The 25,234-nt window shown below is 50.8% G+C and overlaps 1 protein-coding gene across 2 annotated transcripts; it reads left to right on the top strand.

Moving 5' to 3' along the window:
- The first annotated feature begins 1,387 nt into the window (after positions 1–1,387).
- On the top strand, positions 1,388–24,063 carry RNPEP (arginyl aminopeptidase). 2 transcript variants are annotated; one of them, XM_034767607.1, is made up of 11 exons: positions 1,388–1,801; positions 4,991–5,131; positions 8,885–9,036; positions 13,143–13,259; positions 13,435–13,670; positions 14,668–14,781; positions 16,162–16,274; positions 18,822–18,930; positions 20,499–20,723; positions 22,585–22,727; positions 23,691–24,063. In XM_034767607.1, exons 1-11 carry the CDS (start codon positions 1,424–1,426, stop codon positions 23,853–23,855), a joined length of 1,893 nt encoding a protein of 630 aa, XP_034623498.1. In that variant the 5' UTR covers positions 1,388–1,423; the 3' UTR covers positions 23,856–24,063. The 2 variants fall into 2 exon arrangements, with proteins under 2 accessions (XP_034623498.1, XP_034623499.1); XM_034767608.1 differs by lacking the exons at positions 1,388–1,801; positions 4,991–5,131 and adding an exon at positions 7,916–7,983.
- Positions 24,064–25,234: the final 1,171 nt, after the last annotated feature.

Below are 25,234 nucleotides of genomic sequence, written 5' to 3'. Positions count from 1 at the left end.
AGCCCAGCTCCTCTTAGCTGCGCACCGTCTGACCCCATCCACCCCACAGCCCTGACCCCCAGCTCCGAGCCCAGCCCCTCTAATCCGGACACCCCCTGACCCCATCCCCCCCACAGCCCTGACCCCCAGCACCGAGCCCAGCCCCTCTGAGCCAGACACCCTCCGATCCCATCTCCCCACAGCCCTGAGCCCAGCCCCTGTCAGCCGGGTACCCCCCAACCCAGAGCCCAGCTCCACACCCAGCCCAGGGCAACAGCAGCGCTACCCCCAGGCAGTGACAGCCCGTCACCATCACCCAGCAACAGCCCATTATGTAACTGCAAATGTATACATACCATATAAAGCGGACATCTGTGGGTTTGCAGGGCTCTGCGCATTCACTCTTCTACCCATACGTTCCACCCCCGAACTCAAAGTGCTTTACGAAGGCAGGAGAGTGCCAGTAACCCCACTTTACAGAGGATGACCCCGAGACACTAAGAGACAACCATCAGAGGGGTAGCCGTGTTAGTCTGAATCTGTAAAAAGCAACAGAGGGTCCTGTGGCACCTTAGAGACTAACAGAAGTACTGGGAGCATAAGCTTTCGTGGGTAAGAACCTCACTTCTTGCATCTGAAGAAGTGAGGTTCTTACCGTCCGAAGAAGTGGGCTGTAGTCCACGAAAGCTTATGCTCTAATAAATTCGTTAGTCTCTAAGGTGCCACAAGTACTCCTGTTCTTCTTTTTCCAGTACTTCTGTTAGTCTCTAAGGTGCCACAGGACCCTCTGTTGCTTTTTAAGAGACAACCAGGATCACACAGCCATCGGCAGCAGGAGCAGAACATACATGAGGAGGGGGCGTCTGCCACGTGGATCTGCTCTCCTCAGCCACCTACTGCTGGGCTTTGCAGGAATCCTCCATCCCCACCCATTGCTCCCCAATGCCCTATCCCCGCCCCATCCCCCATCCTCACCTACTGCTCCCCAATGCCCTATCCTCGTCCCCTACCCCATCCCCTAATCTCCCCTACTGCTTCCCAATGCCCTATCCCTGCCCCATACCCCAACCCCCTAGCCTCATCCACTGCTCCCCTATGCTGCTCCACCCATACCGTCATCCCTTATCCTCCCCCACTGCCCTAACCCCATTCTATATCCCCACCCACTGCTCCCCATACTGCTCTCCAGTGCCCTAACCCACCCCATATTCCCAGTCTCCACCCACTACTCTCCAATACCCTATCCCCGGTCCTAACCCTTCCCTCATACTCCCTTTCCCCTCTTTGTAGCGAGTTTTATGCTCTTCACCCCGCCTCCGGCTCTGTCCCACGTGCGAGGGGCCGGGGCTCCTGCCGCACGGTCCCACCCATCCTTAGCACCCGGGCCTCCCCTTCCCCTTCCCGGCCCCTCCCCCGACCGCCTCCCGGGCTGCCCCCAGTAGCGATGGCGGCGGCAGTGGGGCGGCGGGTGCCGGACGTGGCCTCCGCCTGCAGCGCGGAGAGCTTTGAGCTGCGGCACCTACACCTGGAGCTGCGCGTGGCCTTCGGGCCGCCGGGCCCCGGGCAGCTGGAGGGCGCAGCCCGGCTGGAGCTGCGCTGCCTGCGGGACGGCGCGGCCGAGCTGAGCCTGGACTCGCACCCCAGCCTGGCCGTGCGCAGCGTGGGGCTGGCGGCGCCGGGCGGGGACCCGCGGTCGCTGCGCTTCGAGAGCCGCCCCTTCGCCAACTACGGCTCGGAGCTGCGCGTCTTCCTGCCTGAGCCGCTGCGCGCCGGGGAGCGCCTGACGCTGGACATCGCCTACCGCACGGGCGAGGCGCCAGGGGTGAGCGGGCTGCGCCGGGAGCCGGGCTGCTGAGTCCTCGCTGGGCCCCGGGGTCCCTGCTCCCGAGTTCCCTGGCTGCCCCCCCAATCCTGCCCCTAGCTCCCTGCCCCCAACCCCTTGTTGCCCCCCTTGCTGGGCCCCGGGATCCCTGTCCCCTCACTGCCTTCCTGAGCTTCTGACTTCCTGATTTCCTTGCTGACCTCCACTGTGACCCTTTGCTGCTCCCCTAGGCTCCTGATCCCACAGTCCCCTTGTTGCCTCTCTGGGTCTTCCTACTCCCCTAGTTCCCTTGCTACTCCCATTCCCTATCCTCTAATCCACTTGCAGCCCTGTACCCTGACCCTGGGCCCCCTCCATCCTAATTTCTCTGCCCTGCCTTTCCTCCCTGGGGCAAGATCTCCAATCTGTCAGTCTCCCCAGTCCCTAATGTGCTGCCCACCTTTTTTGTCTCAAACTTTCTTGCTGAGTTTGAGGCTACCCACCCCTATCAGCTCCTGGCTTGCAGGTGGCAGGCGCTTCAGAGGGGAAAGCTGGCTCGTGGCAGAGCAGAGGGGATGTAGATACCAAGGGCTGAATTCATAGCTACCTGCACCGAGCGTCACTGTTCACAGCAGTGCAAAGTGGGTGCAAAACACGTCCCAGGCAGGGTGGCAGTGTTTGGCCCGCAGTTTGCACTAGAGTAAATGACACAGGGTGCAAGGCAGTGACCAGTCTGGGTTGAAAGAGGAGTAGAGGAGGGATCTGGAGCAAGTCCACAGTGTGATTTAGCCTGGCTATTAAATCGACTGGGGAAGTATGGGGTTGTTGGAGGAGAGAGATCTGGAAAGCAAGCAGCTGCAGTGAGAAAAGGGAGAGATGGAGGCCTGAAGGAGTAGTGGGGAGGGGGGGCACCATGGTAGCCATATTTAAAGGTGTGACTTGCAAACATATGCCTGAAAGGTCAGGGTGACAGCAAGATTATGTAAAGGGGAAGGTAGGTGGGAGAGAAGGAATTGTGCGTAAGGCGGGAGGTGCGCCCTTTCTCCAGTGTAGCCTCCTTGGACATATTTAGCTGCAGGATGGCGAGTTTGCTTGGTCAGGACAGGCAGGAGGATGGAAGTTCTGTATTATCCAAGGTTGAAACTAGAGATCAGAGAAAGCAAAGCAGAGGAGAAGGAAACTACCCTTCCCCATCCCCTTGTGCTCTCCTCAGGTCCCCAGCTGGGGCTCCAGTGATGCTAACCCTGATTACAACTAATCACCCCTTTTGGTAAATCTAGGCAGTGGCAGGTTCTCAAAGAATGGAGTGTGGTTGAGTTCCAGCCCATGAACTCGATCCCCCGCTAGGAAGCACTAATTGATAGTAACCCTCAGCAAGAACGTCAGTTTTGGTTTCTCTTGAGCTTCTGAGTCCCCCTGGGACCAGGCCCAAACTGGTCCCAGCTGAAGAGTCCCGTTTCTTTCTGTGCATTTGCAGTCTGGGATCACTGACAAGCTTTCCGGTTCCAGCCTTGTCTAGCGAGTTTAATTTCCCGGTAGCAATCTCATAACCTTTTTTCCAAACCCCACCTCATCCTTGGGCAGGAAGGGAATGGGGTGTTATCTGCCTCCAGAAGGCCGGGTCTGCTCAAGGAAATGTGCTGCAATGATCTGCCTGTTAGAGAATAGAAGTGGCAGAGTCTTGCCTTTGCCAAGAGTTAAAGTGAAAGTGTCTCTGTCCCTGCAAAGAACAGGACTCAGGGTTATTTTGTTGGCTTATTTATCCTAGCCCTGCCCAGCACCCTGGCTCCTTTCAACAGTTAAATGAAGGCCTTCAAGGTGTTCATGAGAGAAGAGCTAATACAAATGGATGAGCTGGAGTAATTCTGAATTATACATGCTGAGAATAAAAACTTCACGGCTAGGAAAGGGCAGCCCAGCTGGAACGAGAGAGGAGCAGATCCAAACCCGTGCTTATGCTTGGAGGGCCAGCAAACACGGCTGATTTGTTCGTCGTCGCTTCCTCGTTTGGGACAGGAAGTGGAAATACTATGGCAGTGTGTGTGAGCCCCGAGGGCAGCTGCCTGTTTCCAGCTTGGTCAAAAGCAAGAGGCTTGCAAATGTTGAGCTCCTGCCTTAGTGGTCAGCGTTCAGAGAAGTATCTGATTTCTTAGGATTCGTAGCCAATTTTTTTTTTTTAGATTTTGCGCTTCAATTGTCTAATTTCTGCCCATCTGGATTCAAAGGGGGATTTCAGTCTCATTGAAGCAGGCTCTTGATCACACTGGCCTAAATTTGGAGGAACCTCTCTGACTTCAGTAGAGTTAGTCTAAGTTTACACAAGAGTAAATGAAATCAGAAGTCAGCCCAGAATAACACCCCTTACTAAGCTTAGTTCTTGTTTTCTTTTTTGAAGCATTTTGTGCACCTGACGGGGTTTGCTGGTATAACAAGCTGGCTGTCCGCCCTAGGGGAGATGTACCTTATGCCACTTCCCCAAACAAAATAAGTATACTGGAAAAAGGATTCTTTTGCTAGTGTAACTTGCGCCTACCTTAGGACTTTTGCTGGTAGAGCTGTGTCGTTTGGGAGGAGATGATTTTTTTGCACACTCTTACCAGTAAAACTTTCTAGTGTAGATCAGGCCTAGCGCCTCCCTGGGAAAATCACTGATGTGCCTAAGTCCTTTTGCTGCTATAGCTCATTTCATTTCAGGAAGTGGGAGAAGTTAAACCAACAAAAGAACTCTTGCTGGTATGAGCTGTCTCACCACTAGGGCAGTTTGCCAGTGTGGCTATATATGTATATTTGTGTTGCCAAACCCTTTCTAGTGGAGACAAAGGCCTGGGTGTGGGCTGTACATCCCGGGGAGAGCTTGATCAATTTACAGCTGTCTTAAACTACTTAGTGGGGTTTGGCTACACAGGGAAATGGAGAATAATTATATGGCTGTAGTGATGCTGGTAGAACGAGCGAGTCTAACTTACTCTTGTTTGATTGATTTACTGACTTTCCCTCTCCTTGTTCTGCCTGCTGCTCCAGATGTTCTGGCTGGACTCTTTCCAAACAGCCCAGAAGGAGAAGCCTTTCCTTTATACCTCTGGCTTTCCTGTGCTCAACAGGTCCTTTTTCCCCGGCTTTCACACTCCAGCAATAAAAAGCACCTGTTCTGCAAAAATCCAGGTAAAGTCTCCCATCCCTCACATGAAGCTGTCTCTCGTCTCTCATCAGGTTTGTTGGCTCACTCCAGAGCAGACGGCAGGGAAACAGAAGCCTTATATGTACACACAAGGCCAGGCTGTCCTCAATAGAAGTTTTTTCCCTGGCTTTGACACCCCTGCAGTTAAAAGTACATATTCAGCCACTATAAAGGTAAGCAGGAAAGGCATAAGTGTGCAAATTGGATCATTTGTGCAAACTGTATTTAGGATAGAAAATTCGTTTTTCAAGAGGGCATCTGTTTCTAGGCATTGGAAGGAGAAATCTTAGTAAGCTGTCTCGTCAGACAGCTCACCTTATTAAAACAGAGCTTTGGGAAGTGCTCTGACCATTTCTCTCCTATGTCCGAGATTCAGGACAGCCGAAAGGCCCTGATCCTCATGCAGAGCCCATTGGTTAGCGTCCTCCAGGTGGACTCTGCTCCCAGCATGTGCTGCTCCTGCTCCTTGTTTGCCAAGCATAACACAGTTACCTTCAGATCCCTCCTTAAAAGTGACCTGCAAAGGACACTTGAACAAAACAATTGTGCTTTGAGTCTCTCTTGCTTTTTAAATGATGAATAAAGAAGGGCCTGAAAGGGTTTTTTGGGGTGGGGGTGGAGGCAGTGTTTTTTCTCTTTAACTTTAGAAATAACCAGCATGTCAAGTCTGGTCTTCCTTGGTTTTGCTAGAGCACCTCTGGGTGGGAGTGGGCTTGGAGTCAGCGTATTGCAAGCTCTTACATCTTAAAGAGGGGAGGGTGCTGAATCTTTTACACAGAGGGACTCTATCCAAAATCTGTATTGGCAGATGCAGTTAAGGGAGTGTTAACAAATCTCTCACTGGCCCTTCGTGATAGGACGAGCGCCTTCCAAATACTTACAAAATAAAAACAACAAGCTGGCTTCCTCCCAGCACATAGAGAAGTAGCTTGATTGGTTTATAGGGGATTTTGAGCTTTGTTCATGTGCGTTATTGAGAGAAAGTGAACTCAAAGTGCCGACTTTTGTGTGTGCTGAAGCCTATGCATGGTTCCTGTGGGGCATAGCTGTTACGGGTGGTCGTGATTGTAGTGAGAGAGATGGTTCTCTCTGGTACCCAGGGCCGATCTCACAGAAGTCTTGGAATAGCAGGACAGTGTCCTGTATCCAGGGAGGAGCCAGAATGGAGTGTGGTAGAGGGGCAGGGATGGTATATTTACCAGAAGTGGTTTTTACCCAGTAAAATGTTTTTTACTAACCTGGGAAGAACTCGTCATTTTAGAAACCGTTTCATTAATGCACACCACATATTACATATTCAAATTGTGGTTCCATTGGGCAGTAGGTTTGGAGATTAATTCAGGGTTGTATGAATACTAATATATGTAATTATAACACTGGATGTTGGAATGGCTCTGTATATTTTGGTTTGGTATTTTCTCAATGAAGTAATACATATTTCAGTTTTCACTGTCATACAAACAAAAGTCAAAAACATTCAATGATATGAGAACAACAATAATGCAGAGTAGGCTCGAAGCATTAAGCAATCAGGAGCATTGAGAATTGCGGATTACCAGTCCTGGTCCATTTCGTCATGCCGCAGTCTGTCGCAGAAGACCAACTTTGATGCAGTGGATCGACCGAGCCTATTCCTCCGTTCTGAATGGATGTATCCGAAGCTGGAAAAAAATTGTTCTATGCTTGTTGAACTTGCAGGACACTGATGCAATTGCCCCACCAATTCTATGAAGTCAGATGGGATATCAGCCTTCTTTAGATTTTTTCCACTCTGTTAGAGGAAACTTTTTCCTTGACAGCGTCTGAACATATTGATTTTTGGATAAGGAGTTTTTACTTTAAATATAAGTAAATATGGCAGAAACTTGGGATTTTTGCTGAGCAGCCACTGCCTTGCAATTTTGTTGTTGTTGTTGTTGTTGTTCAGTTGACAATTTCTTCTCTGCATGTTTTGGACGAAGAAGGTTGGCCAGGTGTGTACATGAATAAGTGCCTCCTGAAGTCTCTTTGTGCACCACATAAAGCAGAAGTACAAATCTTCATTTATCAGTAGAGCCACCATATTTCACATGCAACATCAGTTCTTAAAGTGTCCCTTTGGAGTGTGTCAAGTGCCACAGCAGCTGGGTTCAACTGACCGATCAAGTTCTTTGCTTCTCAGTAAATCTCTTAATTATTAATTATACTGATGACTCGGTCTTCAAGTTCTGCATCAAGATCGCTCGCAATCCTGAGATGTGACCGATTTTTAACATATGTTTCCATCCATATTGGTTGACTCTTCCATTGTACGTCCCTGGCGACTTGGGGTTTTACAGATCGTTGGCATTCTTTTAACCAGGTGATTATGAGAGTACTTTTGTAAATCTGCAACATGTGTCATCAAAGCATGTGGTTTAAGGTCTTGTCCAGGTGGATTTAGCCAATGTCCTACACATCCATACGTAACCAAGGTTTCATCATCTTGTTCCGAATCACTTCTTGTATTTTGCATCTTTTTCTCATTGTCAGGCAGCTCTTAACAACACAGCCGTACCGTTCATTTGTAAATGCCTTGGCGTCTCTTGCCAGTATAGCACAGTACTTTCCAGTTTTCTCATTGCTTCCAGTATGAACTGCTGATACATAACCACAGTTTTCCCTATCTGCACCTAGTTTGCTATCACTGTGCACGTTACTCCATCCAGCTTGTATTAATGTAACTGCTTCTCCATGCAATTTGTTGTGTGCTTCCACCTTCAAGCCAGCATCAGTAACTGTGGCTAAGAGTTCACCTGCTGCCTGCTTTTGACTGGGTGCTTTGTAGCCTGGCCTTAGCTAGCTTGCTGGAAAAGTTGGATGTTCAATAACAGAAAAGGGAATGCGACAGCCATAAAAACTTGTGCAATGTTCAAGGCTATTTTTTGTTTCAGTTCTGGAGTTGTTTTTGTTACAGACACATCCCTTTGCGGTTGAAAAACTGTGATACTTCCTCCTCGTCTTTGCCCGACCTGGAGCTAGCTGGCTTGTGTTGTACTTGGCAATGGTAATGCAGTATTATCTGTACCTTTTATCCTCCAAGTGTGATTCTAATACACTCACGCGTTTAACCAGTCTGTGATTCTCGTGCCTTTGTTACTGAAAGGTGGTAGCTGAGAGGTTAACTTGGGATGCAAAGTGATGGTTTCCAATAACTCAGCCAGCATTGCTAATATATCAGGATAGAGGTTAACTCCTCAGTCTGAAATACTGCATTCAGCACACACCAGGAGGCCACTATGGCTCCTGCTGGGTCCATCACTCTGAGTTCACTTTTGATCACTGCCACACTTAGTTACCTACAGAAGGGATGTAGAAGAACTTTGATCACACATTTAAATGCAGCTCACTGCAAGGCAGGTGCTTCTCTGCCTGCTGCTCAGTTAAGGGGGGGAGGGGGATGTGCTTTAAAAGTGGCCTGAAAAGTAAATAAAATAACAAAAACCCTGGGCTGTGCCCTTTTCCCCCAGGGTATGTTACACTCAGGATTTTGGGTGGGGAAGGGCAGACTGTTACGAATGGGCACGTTAAAATGGGTCAGGATATGTCTATGTGATAACACAGCGGCTCAATGTGGTAAAGCTTGCGCTGTGTGTGGAGCTGGATAGGTTCTCTGGACCCTCGTGTTTGGAGTTCTGTAAATTACCCCCCTTTGTGGTGGTGATCCTAAGGGAGCCACCGCCTTCACCTCCCCCTGTCTGTCAGGAGAAGCCTGAATGCTTTCCTCTGCCTTGAAAGGGGTGGTGGGGTTTGAGATCCAGGTGGTAGGAGCATTGTTGGCGAGAGCTTGACTCTGGGAATGCTCATCATGGTCACAGAGCAGTCAGGATAGCTCAGATCCACCCCTAATGTGTGCAGTGTGACCCCCCTCCCAGATGGAGGCTGTTTACAGGTGTCTCTGTTGCTAGGTCCCTGAAGGCTTCACAGCTGTGATGAGTGCCACCACCTGGGAGAAGCAGGAGAAGGACAACACGTTCACCTTCAAGATGTCCCAGCGGATCCCGTCCTACCTGATCGCCTTGGCTGTCGGCGACATAGTTTCTGCTGAAGTCGGACCTCGGTAAGAGGCTGCCCTCTTATTCACAGGAGGGGCATCATGCATTCAGTTATAACAAAGCCTGTTGCCTTGGTTGTAGCTTAGGTCTGAAGGGTTTGCTTCCCTAACGAGCATATCTACTATCCATTCCCTTGTTTGAGGGAAGCTCTTCCCCCAGTTCAACTCTTCACGTGAACACTGGGTAAAACTCGCCACTCTAGGCTCCCATGCGCTGTGGTGTTCCCCTGAGAGCTGCCTTTTCCACAGTCTGTCTGTCTTGCAGCATGTCTGTGCTCTGTCCTGCCAGCCACTTGTGAGCCCAGGGGGTCTTGCGTGGGAATAGAATTAACCATGGGTTCTTTGTTACTATAAATCTGGGTCAAAACCAACCCAGTCATCTAAAACTTGCTTGCAGCTCTGCCAGTCGTTAGCGGGTTATCAATTCTCATGCTCAGCAGGAGACTACATAATCCCTACAATCAAAGGACAGTAGCAAATTGTACCCTTCCTGTCTGAGTAGTGCATCTGTGGCTTTTAGTACGCCGCAGATTATCTGGTTACGGATCACCTCTCATTCCTTGTCCTGGGCAAGTTCCACCCCCCCACCCCCTTTCTGGGCAGAGGGGAATGCAGCTTCAAAGTGGTGCTGCAGAATTGCACTCCAGTTGTCCAGCTCTGTACCTTGCTTTGAATGTGTTTCCCCAAGTCACCTATGCAGAGGGCTCTTAAAACATATTTACTGTTGGGTCCTGACACACGGGAGTCTGGCCACTCCTGCTTAAGGGGAATAAGCCCTCAATTTTTTTTTTTTCAGCTCCTTTAATTCATAGATTCATGGATCTTTTAGGGCCAGAAAAGATCACTGAGTGTGACCTCAACTTGCTTGATCCTTGTTATTAAGGACTAAAGATTAAATTAACAACATCTGCAGTAAATGTCTCATTAGCCTCGTTTATGGCCAGACCTTTATTCTTCTTTGGTTTAAAGTCCATTAACTGTTAAAACTTCCCAGTTCTACATACTCAGCAAAATGTCTTAACTTTTTTTTGTAGCAAATGGCCACTCTCCATTCTCCAAATTCCCCTCCTCCATGCGGAGATAGTAGCCACTAGACCATGCAGGCGTGCAGAGGAGAGGGACGTTAAGGTCAGCAGACTGGGGAAGATGACTCGTTGTGTAGGGAGTGATGGGGGCTGGGCTTAGTCAGGCATTTTTCAAATGAAATTTGGGAAGGTATCCTTAACACGCAAGGAAGTTAGAAAGCAAGCTGCTGTAAATCACCGGTGTCAGACCGCGTTGTCTAAGGCTTCTGAAGGAAAGAATCATGGAATATCAGGGTTGGAAGGGACCTCAAGAGGTCATCTAGTCCAATCCCCTGCTCAAAGCAGGACCAATCCTCAACTAAATCATCCAGTTTTTTTGCCCCAGATCCCTAAATGGCCCCCTCAAGGATTGAACTCCCAACCCTGGGTTTAGCAGGCCAGTGCTCAAACCACTAGCTATCCCTAGCTTAATCTTTGACAAAGCTCTGTTACAAATCCCCAGACTGGCTACTCACTGAGAAAAGAGAGGTGCTAATGGGTGTGTGTGTGTCTCCTTAAAAAACCCAAAGCCGTTGGCGATGCTGGTGGCTAGGCTGGTGAGTCTAACCTGGGTTCCCAGGCAAAGGAGCGTAAACAAAGATTTGAACAATACACTGGGATAAGGGTAACCTGATACAGTCAAACCAGCAGCCATGCCACTGTCCCCATCAGAGCCCTATGAGTCAGTGACAGCGTAGATCAAAATGATAACTTGTGTGCCTTTTCCAAAAGGTCCTTTGTTAGGCTGGGAAAACAAATGACTGGAGGGTGCGGTGGCTGAGATAAGTGGTTACAGGAAAGGCTTTCCCCTAAGGCTGGTTTCTGCTCAGATTTTGTGATGGTGTAACTGTTACGGGGTTCCCGGGCGATGCTCTGGAACTGCTCCCCACAAAGCCATCAGGACTTTGGGGAGCCTCCTCTCCCTCGGAGCAGACTGTCTTCAGGGCAAGAAGCCTACACGGCTTCACCTCCTGGGTCTCAGCATATGCCCCCCCGTGCGCTTCCCACAGCTAGTCTGCCCAGCCAGGGTCTTGGGGAAGCCAGAGGTCCTGCACGCACCCCCACTTCGCAGTCAGACGTGACTCTTGGCCAGCCAGTAAAACAGAGGTTTATTAGATGACAGGAACTTGGTCTAAAACAGAACTTGTAGGTGCAAAGAACCGGACCCCTCAGCCGGATCCATCCTGGGGTCCCGCGAGCCTAGGGTGACCAGATAACCCAAGTCAAATATCAGGACGCGGGGGGCGTGGCGGGAGGGGGCAGAGCAAAAAACAAAACCAACCCCCCCCTTCCTCCACAAGCGCTGGAGGGAGGCCCGGGAGACGCAGGGGAAGCGCGGGGTCGGGGTGAGTGAGAGTCCGGCCTGGCCCCGAGTGCAGGCAGGACTCAGTCAGGACTTTGGTCGGGACGCGGGACAAACAAGGAAATATTGGGACAGTCCCAATAAAATCGGGACGTCTGGTCACCCTACGCGAGCCAGACACCCCCGTCTGCCCTCACTCCTAGTCCCCAGCCAGCTCCAAACTGAAACCCTCCAACCCCTCCTTCTCTGCTGAGTTCCTTTCCTGGGCCAGGAGGTCACCTGACCTCTTTGTTCTCCCACACCTTTAGCATGCCCTTGCAGGGGGGAAGGGCCTGGCCATTAGTTGCCAGGAAGACAGAGTGTCAGTGATTTATGCACACTGGCCTTTATTCCACCACCTAGAGACTTAAGAAATGCATAGAGGAAACTGAGGCACCCACACAGTATTCAGAGGAAACAGTAAGAACAGTCCCACTTCATCGGAAGTAACTCTGTTGGTTAGGGCATGATTTTACTAACATTTATACAGATATAGCTTATTTCCCTTCCCGTACGGGAATAAGCTACCCCAGGATAAACACTTCACATTGGTATGATTGTGCCCACACGAGGGGAGATTATATTGATCTAGCTACATCGGTACAGAGAAAGCTGGACAACTTGTGGGCAAGGACAAGGCCTTGGAATGGGGCGAGTTCTCCAGCGTGCAGCTCTGGAGCTTCGGGGTGGGGATTGTTACATCTGTTAATGTCCTGGAGGAGATAGTGGGCAGGGAGACGAGGACAGAGCTGTTCTGGTTATTGAAGGATTGAGTCCCCCGGGGCTTTGAGGAGCTTGACAGCAAGTGAAATGTCTTTAAAACGTAGCTTTGTTTTTTTTCCCCATCCTCTCCCTACCATGCATCACGTCCATCCTAGGTGGCTAAAGACCTGTGGACAATGTGGAGGCTGCAGGAAGCCTTATGAATTCTAGAAGTTAGAAAGCAAGCTGCTATAAATCACCGGCGTCAGACCACATTGTCTAAGGCTTCTGAAGGAAAGAATCATAGAAGATCAGGGTTGGAAGGGACCTCAGGAGATCATCTAGTCCAACCCTCTGCTCAAAGCAGGACCAATTCCCAACTAAATCATCCCAGCCAGGGCTTTGTCAAGCCGGGCCTTAAAAACCAGTAAGGATGGAGATTCCATCACCTCCCTAGGTAACCCATTCCAGTGCTTCACCACCCTCCTAGTGAAATAGTGTTTCCTAATATCCAACTTAGACCTCCCCCAATAACCATTTCTCATAACAGCACGAAGACTGCAAGCTTCAGACCCAGGAGCCTCGTCAACTTGAATATCACGCTTCCATCTAGAAGCCATGTGCTTCCAAGACTCTGATCGTGGACAGCTTGGAGGGAACATGTTTCCTCGTGTTAGGCTTTTCCTTTCCCTTGTGTATTCAGCAGCGTGTTGTATAGAGTCCGTTTGCCGAGCTGTAGATCTCCCTGCAGAAAAGGGTCACGAACAGCAGCAGTAGGGGTGGAACTGAGCAGGCAGAAATGTGCAGACATTGTGGGCTGGGGGCTGAGGAGGAGGAGTGAGGCTGAGCCGGTTCCAAGGCTGGGTTTAGGGTGCCAGCCTTCCACGCAGGTTCAAATCAGAGCGGCTCTCCTAACCGAGTTACCGTGCGTCACGCTTGATAAGGACAAGGCTCAGTCTGCCCCGTGTTTGTTGCAATCAGGATTGTGTCTTCGCTGTCCCTAGGAGTCGTGTGTGGGCTGAGCCCTGTCTGATTGAGGCAGCCAAGAAGGAGTATGATGGTGTGATCGAAGAGTTCCTGGCGGTGGGGGAGAAGCTCTTTGGACCATATGTTTGGGGCAGGTATGGCTCACCTGGTTGGAAGGCACTGGGGTGCTCTGGACGGCTTTGGTTCCTTCAGGTGCCTCACTCGGTCTTCACGCATTACGGCTGGGGAGGGAGAGTCACCTGGGCGCTCCCCTGGTGGGGGTTAGGGGGGAGGCGGTTCCTTACTGACCGCTCTGCCTGCCTTCCCCAGATATGACGTTCTCTTCATGCCGCCCTCTTTCCCCTTCGGCGGGATGGAGAACCCCTGCATCACCTTCGTGACCCCCTGCCTGTTGGCTGGAGACCGCTCCCTGGTGGACGTCGTCATCCACGAGATCTCCCACAGCTGGTTTGGCAATCTGGTCACCAACGCCAACTGGGGCGAGTTCTGGCTGAACGAGGGCTTCACCATGTACGCGCAGAGGAGGATCTCCACCGTCGTCTATGGTGAGGGCCCAGCCCCTGGCTTCTGCTCAAGGACCCAGGGAGGAAAGGGGTTGGACTGTCTGCTTTTTTTTAGAGAGGCTTTTTCTACCTTTTGATAGATTAGAAATTCCAGTCTTGTCTTCTGTGGGCTGCTGGAGCATGGTGGGGGATAGCCAGGCATGAAGGAAGTAAAACCTGGCTGAGATGGGGTGTGATTTTTATTCAGATTCTTTAAGAGTCTTTAGTTAACACCTGCTTAGCTCAAATGCCATGGAAATTAGCTACTTACGAGCTAGGTGGTATTTTTATTTATGCATCAAAAGATCTAAACCACTTTGGCACAAACACACTTTTTCCTGGTCATATCGGAAGAGATTAGACCTTCTAACTTAAGATGTTTCCATAATTCCGTCAGGTGGCAGCTGTAAATTTAACAAGTGATGGGGGTGAACTCGCTTTTCCAAACTTTTGTTTCAGAATGCTTTGTTTGAAGCATAAGAAAATGCTTTCTGCTCAGTTTACTCTGTCCGTGCCCTCAGTAAAACACACATCGGTAGATTCTACAGGTCAGCATTTCGGTGTAGTTGTCCGGTGACTTTTAAAAGTCGTTTTCAAATAGGTGGGGGAGGCTGGCCTTGTGGCTGAGTCTTGGGAGGGCCAGGGCTCTCAAGAGATTCTCTGTGAAGGACTCGCGCCTGGGTCTTCACTCCAAAGCACAAGGCGGGCAGGGCAGAACTCCTCTAGTTTGTAAGGTTGCTTGACCCTGGCAGGCAGCACATGAGCTGTGCCCCGAAAAGCCACGGTACACCCCCCCCCGCATTGATTTCTTCTCCTTCCTCTAGTCTCTCTCTGAACTAGCTACGCTTCTGCTCCAGGAGCAGTGACTGTTTTGCCCTGTTACTGGCCCTTGAAGTAGGGGTAGCCCCAAAGGAACCTTAGAGGGCAGTTTGCCTTCCTCCCCAGCTCTGATGGGAAAGTGCAGTGTCTCAGTGCCAAGTCCCTGTCTTCTTCTCATCAGGTGCTGCTTACACCTGCCTTGAAGCAGCCACGGGAAGGGCCCTGCTGCGCCAGCACATGGACAACACGGGAGAAGATCACCCTCTAAACAAGCTCAGGGTGAAAATCGAGCAAGGTCTGTGCTATCTCCAATCTCCCACTGCAGAGTACCGGGCGGGGGGTACGGGTCTCTGGGGCTGTCAGCGATATCCTTATCGCCAGTGCGTTGAACTCAGTAATGGCTTGGAATAAAACTGCATCTACAGTAATAATGCTTGAGGATTGCAATAATTAGGGTGTGTTGCGAATAGACCATAAAGCTGCATATGGATTGTGTACAGTGTGGCTGTCAGACATGCATTGGTATAGTCCAGTCATCTTACTACTGTTTAACATGAAGGCTACTCATTAGTAACAGTGTTATTTATAGAGTACCGTAGGTATGATCAAAGTCCCAAACCTTAGTAGTTAGCTTATTTACTGAAGGCAGGTTTAAAGGAACGGGCTATAGATGGACCAGAACTTACACAGTGGATGCCTCAGGTTAGGCACTGCAAGAAGTGCCCTGGGTTTTCTGAAGGCCCCGAAAACCCTCAGCTCCCGTTGACGTCCGTGGGCGCTCAGCGATTCTGAAAATCAGGCCACTCTTACACGGGTGCCTTAAACATGGGTTTTGTATGCTATCCCTTTACTCTTGTTTTAGATAAAAGCTTTGAGTAGCCCTGACATTGGTAGCACTAAATGACAGAGTGTTTGATGACAGGCAGCTGTTGCTAGAAGAACATGCAGTTAGCAAAACAACCTCAGTATTTTTACCTTCCCTTTGCAAGGCGATGTGCTAGTTTTCATGAAGTTAAAGCATCATGAAAACGTTGTGTCCACGAAGCCTGAGGTTTTGGAGCTCAACCACTTCAGAGTTCCAGATAAACAAGACGCTCTTGTTAACATTTGAAATAAGGGTGAATTTTTATTCCATTCTGAGAACCAGTGTGATCAATTTCCTTCAAACTTTGCCCATCCTCCACCCCACAAAAAAAATCTCAGCTGGCTTGAGAGTGATCTGCCAGTCTCCAGGCCAAGAAGAGGTTTCTGGAAAGGCCTGAAAAGCATGTTTATAATAGCGGTCTGGCTGCATCCTCAGCTTTCTCCGTAATCACATGTGACTGAGTAAATTTCTGTGTCCTCTTGGATGGCATCGCTAGAGCAAAGAAGGTGGCTGGTCTCTAGGAGGAATATGGCTGGGTGAGAGGCAGTTGATGAGCAGGGGGAAAGTCCACTGTGCATAGCATTCCCTGTATGTCTCCATGAATTACGCAGGGTGGTTCGGATCTGAGCCAGGGTGGTGCTGGGTGGAGGTGCCAGAGGCCACTGCCCTTTTGTGCTTCATGTTGCAGGTGCGGGGCAGGGGGAGCTTCTGGAGTTGAAAAATGGGAATCTAAGGCAATTGGAACAGTTTGTTTTAAATGGTGGTTTATTTCGTAAAGTTCAGGCCCCTGTCATGTCTTTGACCCACTAGGCGTTAACCCTGATGACACGTACAATGAGACCCCCTATGAGAAGGGCTACTGCTTCGTGTCCTACCTGGCGCACCTCGTGGGAGACCAGAGCAAGTTTGATGCTTTCTTGCAGGTACGGGGTGTGGGTTCACTGGCTTCCGCCTGGGGAGCTCTGTGTGCAGGGATGCACAGGGCCTGGAGGCAGGGAAACTCCCTCCCTCTAGCATGTTTGTTAGCAAGGTTTCTTTCCTGCCTGTTGGTACATAAGTGACAGCATCACAGGTTCTTGGTACTTTCTGAGCTTGCAAATAATGCCACCATCCCAAAGACCAAAGCTGTCCCTTCTGCCTCGGGCTGGGACTCTCCTGGGGTATCCGAAGCCTTGAACAGATCAGAATTGCAGGCTGCAAACCTAGCATTAATGTTCAGTTTGAGAACCCAAGCGCTTGAAGTGAGGAAACATAGTTAAGACTGAAGGCCAGTTTAGACTTTAATGCCTTGACTTATGGAGTCTCTTCATACCTTCCCCACGTTGTATTAGCTTATACGGTAAGCAGCACTTGTTAAGTGTGGGTTGATTAGATCTCGAGGAGATGTACAAAGCAAGCCAAGCTTGAAGAAAATTCCTTTAGTATCATTTGAAGTTGTGGGTGCTTAAAGCTGAGCAGTCTGGAGCAGGAGGGTCTCAAGTCTGGGACTTTTCCCTGTGTTAGATGCTCTCATCCCTCCAGATCCACACACTAGCCTGGAATATATCTGGAAAACTGAATGAGAGCTTCAGCTGGTAGCTCTATTCAGAGAATGAAAACCCAGGCCTTGTGCAGCACGGGCCTCCAGCAATGGGACTAGTGCCACTGGGCAGCTGAGTCAGCACCTCTCCTGAGCAGTCAGTGCAGCCTCTGGCCTCAGTAGTAAAGGGTTCTATAGCTCTGTCACCTTATGATTTTGACAGGTTTCCAGGCTCTCTTTGCTTTGTGTCCTGCCCTGCAGTGTCAGTTTTGGACACATACACTTTTGCTTTGGCAGCCATTTCAACTTTTTAAAAAAAAGTTTAGGGGGAGTATTAGGATTCCTTGTGTTTCACATTTAGAAACATTTTAAAAGTTTTAAGGTTAGAGAGGAAAAAAAGAGAAGTCTCTTTAGAACAAAATAGGCTTTACACACATTAAGGCCCTTTTGCATAAAGTTTAGTAAACAAGAATAAAGTGTTAAGACAATTTTTTCTTTTAGGAGAAAAATATTTGTATGCGTTTAGGTTATTTTGAAATAGTCTGAATGCCAGATGTTTTTAGAGAAAAATAATTGTAAGACATGTTAAATAAAGGCATTAAATATTAGTAATAGAACATATGGTTTTAGAGACAATGGGGGGTAAACAAGACACAAAATGAGATAGAAGCTGTAGAACAGCCAAGAAAAGGAAAAACCTGTCAGCTGGTTACAGAAAGAGAGTGAGAAGCTGCAGAGAAAGTTTTAAAACAGGAGGAGGAGAAAGCCTGGGTCACTGACCAAGTGGCAGAGAGAAGCCTGCGACTGCCACTAGTCAAATGTCAGTAATTCCAGGACAGTCAGCCTTGGACAAGCCACACCTCTTGGCTGTGCCAATCAGAAACTATTCTTTAGACATGTCACAGAATTGCATTTTCCTGAGCCAATCATAATGTGCCAAAAGACATGGTTTCAAAGGCCACTCAGGGCATGGGGAAGCATGTTCTTGTGGGCTAAGTATAGGGCGGCTGTATTCTAATTCCAGGTCCTGTGTCATGTCTTGTTTCCCCCTGTACAATGTGGATAAAAGGCCATCCCGCACATGGGGCTTAGGGGCCTGGTGAGGTGATGTCTGGGAAGCACTCTAGGGATGGTGAGTAGGATTTAGAGAGGAGGGGAAGAACTCGGCAAGAGAATGGGATACAGGAGGGAATGAAGGGGACAGAACAGAAGATTGGGAGCCAGTGGCCAAGCATATGGGGGGTTGGTGGGAGGGGGCAGGTATTTGAGAAAAGACTGGATGTGGGGAAGAAACCATGAGACTGGCCTGGAAGGAAGAGGATGGGGAACAAGATGACCAGCCGGGCATCTTTCAGCCGTAGTTGCCAACACGTGTGCAAGCAGTCGGGGGGAGCAGGCTTCCATGCCAAACAGCTGACCCCATTGCTCCCAGCACGGGGGCTGCTGGTGACCTTCACCCAGGGTTGAAAGTAACTTAAAGGACTTACTGGCACGCTGGAGTGCTGAGCAGGGGCGTGGCCTCAACTGGAAGAGGCGGGGCCTTTCACAATTTAAAGGGCCCGGGGCTCCCCACAGCAGCCGGAGCACCGGGCCCTTTAAAACACCGCCGTGGAAGCCGGTCCAGTCCGGCACGGCATACCTACTCTTGCCGGTATACCGGACCGGACCGGCTTACTTTCACCTCTGCCTTCGCTCCATGAAACAAAAGGAATTGGCCAAGGTTAGGATGTGGAGATCAGAGAACCCTGTTGCAGAGCTTCCCTCATGCCTGTGTGCGCCAGGGCCGTCGGAATGGACAGGAATTGCCTAAACGTGAGGGGGAGAGAGGCTGGGGATCCAATTAACAACTGGAAGTGGAAACAGAATTGTTTAAAGTAGTTTGACTTAAGCCCTATGGGTCTGCGCTGGTCCTGCCTGCGTGGAGCCTAAGTACGAGCACCCTGCCCCGCAGGCCTACGTGAACCAGTTCAAGTTCCAGAGCATCATGGCCGACGACGCCCTGGAGTTCTTTCTGGAGTACTTCCCGGAGCTGAAGAAGAAAGGCGTGGCCACCATTCCAGGTCAGTATTGCTGTCGAGTCTCAGATCTCCTTCCAGGCACTTAGGAGCCGCAGCCTCCTTGTCCCAAGTGCCGGGGACTCACCAAAACCAGAGAGAAACCTTTGTACGGGACTCAGTCAGCAACTGCAGCTTGTTCCGATTGCCCCTTCTCCAGGGCTCGAATTGGGCCCGGTCGGTGACCCAGCACTGCCTGAGGCTGCCCCCGCCTTCTCCAGAGTCTCCGCTTCGCTTTTATTTTGAAAAAAAGTTAGGTTCTTATCTAGTGCCTGTAGCTGTATCTCTAGCTATGGATTTCAGCCCCTTTTCCTTCTCTGTATTCCCTCACCCTACTAATGTGGGGTGCCCTTCGCCCATAGGTCACTGGGACTTTTCCCTCAAGCTTATTAGCATGTACAACAATTAGTTACCATGGCATTCTTGTGATTGGACATCTGCAGATGTTCCTAACTTAAAATATCTAAGGCTGGTATAAACTGGCATCTTGTGGTTACCTACATATTTATAACACCACTCTATCAGGTGACGTCTTGTGATATAGGGTCATTTTGGGTTACTTATGGCCCATCTTTAGCTTAGCCAAACAAACTAGGGCCAATGGCCTATTGTCTTTACGGGCTTGAAACGTGTAGGCTTTTGCCTTAGTGCCTTAATCCACACCTATAGCTTATTTAGCGTAAGCCCCTATATCTTTAGCAGCATAGCTGGCTACAAACCCATGGTGCCAAAGAAACCTTCAAAATGGAAATGGCGTGTAGCCAAAGCAGAAATGCTAGCCTGAGTTTGCAGAGAGCCTGAAACAATCAATCCCGACATGCAAGCTGCCCCTTCATCTCAATGGGATGTTAACTCAGATGCCCATTGATGGGTTGTGGGCGGAGCTAAGAACAGGACCATTATTACTTTTCCTTCTCCTTAAAGTTGAGCCCTGCTGCTCTGGCCCTACCAGTCTGTTACTCTGTTTATTTACATGCTAATTACTGTGTACTCTCGCATTTATTTGCCAGATGCTAATGCACTGCCTCAGCTTTCCCCACAGAGGGCTGATTCCAGGGATAAGTCCACATGCTCCCTGCCCTCGTCCCCCTCGCCCTTCCGATTAGAACTGGGATAATAAGACATCATCCACAGAACTAATAACTAACTAGGGTTTCAGTAATGCCTGTGGCAGATCCCCCTGAAAGCAATGGGAATGCGCAGGTGACAGAGGATAGAACCTGTTACATGGGATGATGCATTAGATGGAGAAAACCCAGCTTGACTCTCAGATCCCAGGCTGTGAATCCAATCACTTGTAAGCTCAGCACAGTTGAGTCAATGAGAGACGACAACTGTGGAGCTCCCATGATGCAGTTTATTAAGGGGATGGAGCTTAGAAACCAATCTCTCCATTCTCAGCTTCTCCTGCTTTTGCTATTGCTCTGTGTGACCGCTTGGGCACACTGGCATGCGGCAGAATCCAGCTCCACTGCAGTTCCTGCCTGCTCTGAGCATGCTTATTCTGGGAGGTGGCTTCAGTGGTGAGTCCAGAGAATGTGACCCAGCTTCTTCTCTCCTATTCTCCGCTGCAGGCTTTGAGTTTGATCGGTGGCTGAACACGCCCGGCTGGCCCCCTTACGTGCCTGACCTTTCCCCGGGAGAGACGCTCATGAAGCCAGCGGAGGAGCTGGCAGAGCTCTGGGCAGCCAGCAGTTTGAACATGGAGGCGATCAAAGCAGTGGACATCTCTGCCTGGAAAACCTACCAGCTCATCTTCTTCCTTGATAAGATCTTGCAGAAATCCCCTTTGCCAGACAGTAAGGACCAGTAACCTCCCCTGGGCAGGGCATGAGTTGGGTACAACCAGTGGGCTCTGTAAAGCAGTGAAGCCTTAATGCAATTCTACCGCTGTGTAGAGGCAGCGACTTCTGATACAGTCAGCTAGGTGGGGAGACGTGCGCCAGGCAACATGCCTCCAACCTCGCTGCAGCCAGGGGTTCATGCACCCGTTCAGCCGACCTGTCCCACGATGGGAGTCCAGTGGCTGGGCTCTCATTTTGCTTTTGGGGGGGAAGCCTCTGTCTCTCCAGTAACCAAGAGGGGAGGGAAGAGCAGGGCTGTGTGTTGGGGCCTTGCCGCCTGCCTAGGATCAAAGAGAGAAATGACTGATTGCAAGTCAGGATAGCAGAACTTCACACCCAAGCAAGCGCCCTGCATTCACTGCTGTGTAGTGGTCTCCATCACTCCAGAGCTCTGGTCCCTCTGGCTGCCAGAGCCGGGCGTAAAGTGCATGCACTCATAGAATCATAGAATATCAGGGTTGGAAGGGACCCCAAGAGGTCATCTAGTCCAACCCCCTGCTCAAAGCAGGACCAATTCCCAACTAAATCATCCCAGCCAGGGCTTTGTCAAGCCGGGCCTTAAAAACCTCCAAGGAAGGAGACTCCATCACCTCCCTAGGTAACCCATTCCAGTGCTTCACCACCCTCCTAGTGAAATAGTGTTTCCTAATATCCAACCTGGACCTCCCCCACTGCAACTTGAGACCATTGCTCCTTGTTCTGTCATCTGCCACCACTGAGAACAGCTGAGCTCCATCCTCTTTGGAACCCCCCTTCAGGTCATTGAAGGCTGCTATCAAATCCCCCCTCATTCTTCTCTTCTGGAGACTAAACAATCCCAGTTCCCTCAGCCTCTCCTCATAAGTCATGTGCTTCAGACCCCTGATCATTTTTGTTGCCCTCTGCTGGACTCTTTCCAAGTTTTCCACATCCTTCTTGTAGTGTGGGGCCCAAAACTGGACACAGTATTCCAGATGAGACCTCACCAATGTCGAATAAAGGGGAACGATCACGTTCCTCGATCTGCTGGCAATGCCCCTACTTATACAGCCCCAAATGCCATTAGCCTTCTTGGCAACAAGAGCACACTGCTGACACATATCCAGCTTCTCGTCCACTGTGACCCCTAGGTCCTTTTCTGCAGAACTGCTACCTAGCCATTCGGTCCCTAGTCTGTAGCAATGCATGGGATTCTTCCGTCCTAAGTGCAGGACTCTGCACTTGTCCTTGTTGAATCTCATCAGGTTTTTTTTTGGCCCAATCCTCTAATTTGTCTAGGTCCCTCTGTATCTGATCCCTACCCTCTAGTGTATCTACCATGCCTCCTAGTTTAGTGTCATCTGCAAATTTGCTGAGTGTGCAGTCCACACCATCCTCCAGATCATTAATAAAGATATTAAACAAAACTGGCCCCAGGACCGACCCTTGGGGCACTCATTGCCTCCTTTGCGTGTGAACCTTCCCCCCCCCCCCCCCCCGGGGTGCTGAGTCTGAATGCCTGATGTAACCTGCTGAGTGCCTCTTGCTTTGGCTTAGCGATGATTACACCAGGCCCGCTGGCTGCAAGGCTCGCGTCTCTGGTCTGGGGTGTGGAGGAAATCTCTCTGTCCAATGACTCATTAGTGACATGTCCTGACTCTGTGTGCCGTGGGCACGTGCAAGTAAACTGCCGCCATCTCTTTGAAGGCACATGGCGCCTGGACTACATATTTGCTAAGTTGCCGCCAGTGGCATTTTCAGCTTGTTCTTGCTGACTGTACCCAAGTAAGTGCTAATGATGCTCGTTTCCGTGTGTCTGAGTCTGGCTGGGCTGACACTCCTGCTGTTCACTTCCCAGCGAATGTGGAGAAGCTGAGTGAGACGTACCCGAAGATCTCCAAAGCGCAGAACGCCGAGCTGCGCCTCCGCTGGTGCCAGATCGTCCTCAAGAACAACCACGAGCCCGAGTTTGGCAAAGTCAAGGACTTCCTCCACAGCCAGGTTTGTGGGTAATGCCATTGCCAGCTCCGTGGGGCTGGGAGTGCGGCAACCAAAGACCAAGCCCTGCTTTAGCACCGCAGGCAGCGTTACAGGGAACGCCGTGTTCCGCCCAGAGCCCTGTTGCACATTCTCTTTGGTTTTAGGCATACATTTAAGGCCACAAGCACTTCCCTAAAGCCCTTTGCAGTCAGTGGGATTTAAGCATGTGCTTAAAGCTCGGCACATGCTTAATTTCTTTGCTGAATTGAGGCCAGAAACAGGCATCTATTAGAGAGCACATTGAAGAAGAGAGAGCAGCAATAGGCGGTGGAGTGTATATGCAGCATGGACGAGTGCCATTGGAACCGTAACTGCATTTTCCTGACTCCAGTGCTTATGTGCAACCAGGTGTTTTTATAAGTGTGGGAAGGGCTGAGAGGCCCAGAGAATTTCATGGGGTTTAGGAACTGCCTGAGAGAGGGGGCTGTAGGTTCTTGTACAAACAGGTGCTGCCCTCTCTATCTGCTCTCACTCTTCTAACCTGTTTGCAGGCCTTGCAAAGGCGCTAGGCCTGAATGAGGACTATCCAGATCACTTGCTCTTGTAATCTTGCCATTTTCTCTGTTGCCCGCTTCTAAAAGAGGGTGGGTTAGAGTTTCTGTTACATGGGGAAAGTTGGTTCTGCATGTGCACACCCAGGTGTGTTTGCACACCTACGTGTACGCTTTCCGGATGTTACACACTTGGATTTGGCTAACGCTCTCTACGTGCAGCGTTTTCGGCTGAGGCCAAGCCTGAGGGATGTCCGCTGGAAGGGGGACTGTCTCAGGGAGCAGTGGGCGTGTTAACGCATAGGTTCTATGGGAAACTGTTCTCCAGCCCTAGTGACAGAGTGGCCCCTGGGCAGAGCTCTGTAATTCATGGCTCCAGTCATGTCTTCTAGATCCTAACCTCCTCGTGGCCTTTGCAATTTGTGCCTTGCAGGGGAAGCAGAAATACACCCTCCCCATCTACCGTGCCATGTGGAGCGGCTCCGAGTCCGCCCGAGCGCTGGCCGTGGAGACTTTCTCGGCCACGGCCCCTCAGCTACACGTCAACGTCCAGAACTATGTCAAGAAGATCCTGGCTTCGGAGCCAGGGGGGACCTAGCGGCTTGTCCCAGAGAGAAGCAGGCAGAAGGGCCTCGTGCCGCTGCCTCAGCTCTGCTGCATCCATCCCAGTGATCCAGGGGGCCTCTCCCCATTGGAGCTGCGCTTCCGGGCCTGTCTGAGGCTCCGTCCCCCGGCTGGTGCGAACCCTCGTGGCCCCCTCGCTCGCTGGCACAGATTTGGTTTTATTAAACACTTCGTCATTTGTATTCTGCCTGGTGGTGCTCGGAGGGGGCTTCTCAAGGGACTCGGGGTCCATGTTAAAAGCAACCCCCCTGGCTGAACCTGAGCTAGACCCAGTCCCCATGCTACAGGTGGCTTTATCCCTTGTGCTAAGCACTAGCAGGTGTTTCCCTGCCGGGGGTGAGATCCCACGGGCTGCAGAGCACAGAGGTCCTAACCAGGTAGGGACCTTGCTGGTCCTTCCTGTGCTCTGGTAGCCACTGATGGCCCTCTGTCTCTCAGGGCTGTAGAGACCTGAGTCCTGTGCATGCCTGTTCCCTGCTCCCAGGTGCTGGGGAGCATAGCGTGGGCTGTGTCAGCCCAGGGGCCCCTGCTCCTCGCCTCCCGCTAAGAGCCCAGGTGCTGTCTGCCAGCTTGGGGAGGGGATTCAGCCATTGACACCTGGGTATTTTCTTTCAGTTCCAGGGGGGGGATAAATGATGATGCATCCTGCACAAGGGGGGCCCTCTGGGTCCCATCTCCCTCATTCCCCCCAGTCCTGCTGCACCCGTCCATCTTCCAGCACAGCGTCCCCTTCTCTCCAACTCACCTTTTCCCCCCCACTCCATGCCCTGCCACAGCCCAGCCTTCGCCCAGGAAGTCCAGGCCTGCGTTCTGGTTGGGGGCACACTCCCGTGTGGGGGTCTGAACAGCTCTAGGCCCCAGGCTTAGGGCCCCCATTTGGGAAGTGGCAGCAGCTCTGCCAAAGCTGGGCAGTTTGCCTCCTTTCGTGTGGGGACAGGGGGGAGGGGGTTATTTCTCTGGCGGGGCTCTGCTGTGTTCTTGCAGACATTGGCTGTTCCCTCTCTTCCCTCCCTGCCCTGGGCGGCTCTGTGTTTGCCAGAGGCCGGCAAAGCCCATCAGTGTCACTCAGTTGCTCCTTTTATTGCAGCTGGTGATCAGGCCCTGAGGTTTGAGGTGCTTGTGTCATGGGAAGGAGCCCCAGGCTGACGGACCCAAGGGGAGCTGGTGTGCTCTGGTCAGGGCAGTTTCAGGCCTGCGCCCAGCACCGCAGGGGAAACGCTGGGATGCGCTGAGCATCCACCATGACGCATGGCTCAGCTGTGCGGGGATAGGGATTCAGACCATCTGCCCGTTTACCATTAGTACAGCTAGAAGGAAGGATCACTGATTTCTGGCAATGCCACACTCCAGTAG

Source organism: Trachemys scripta, chromosome 4 (genome assembly GCF_013100865.1).
Source record: "Trachemys scripta elegans isolate TJP31775 chromosome 4, CAS_Tse_1.0, whole genome shotgun sequence".
NCBI classification, from domain to species: Eukaryota; Metazoa; Chordata; order Testudines; family Emydidae; genus Trachemys; species Trachemys scripta.
Note: the sequence above shows the minus strand (reverse complement) of the source record. Positions and strands in the feature narration are given on the sequence as shown.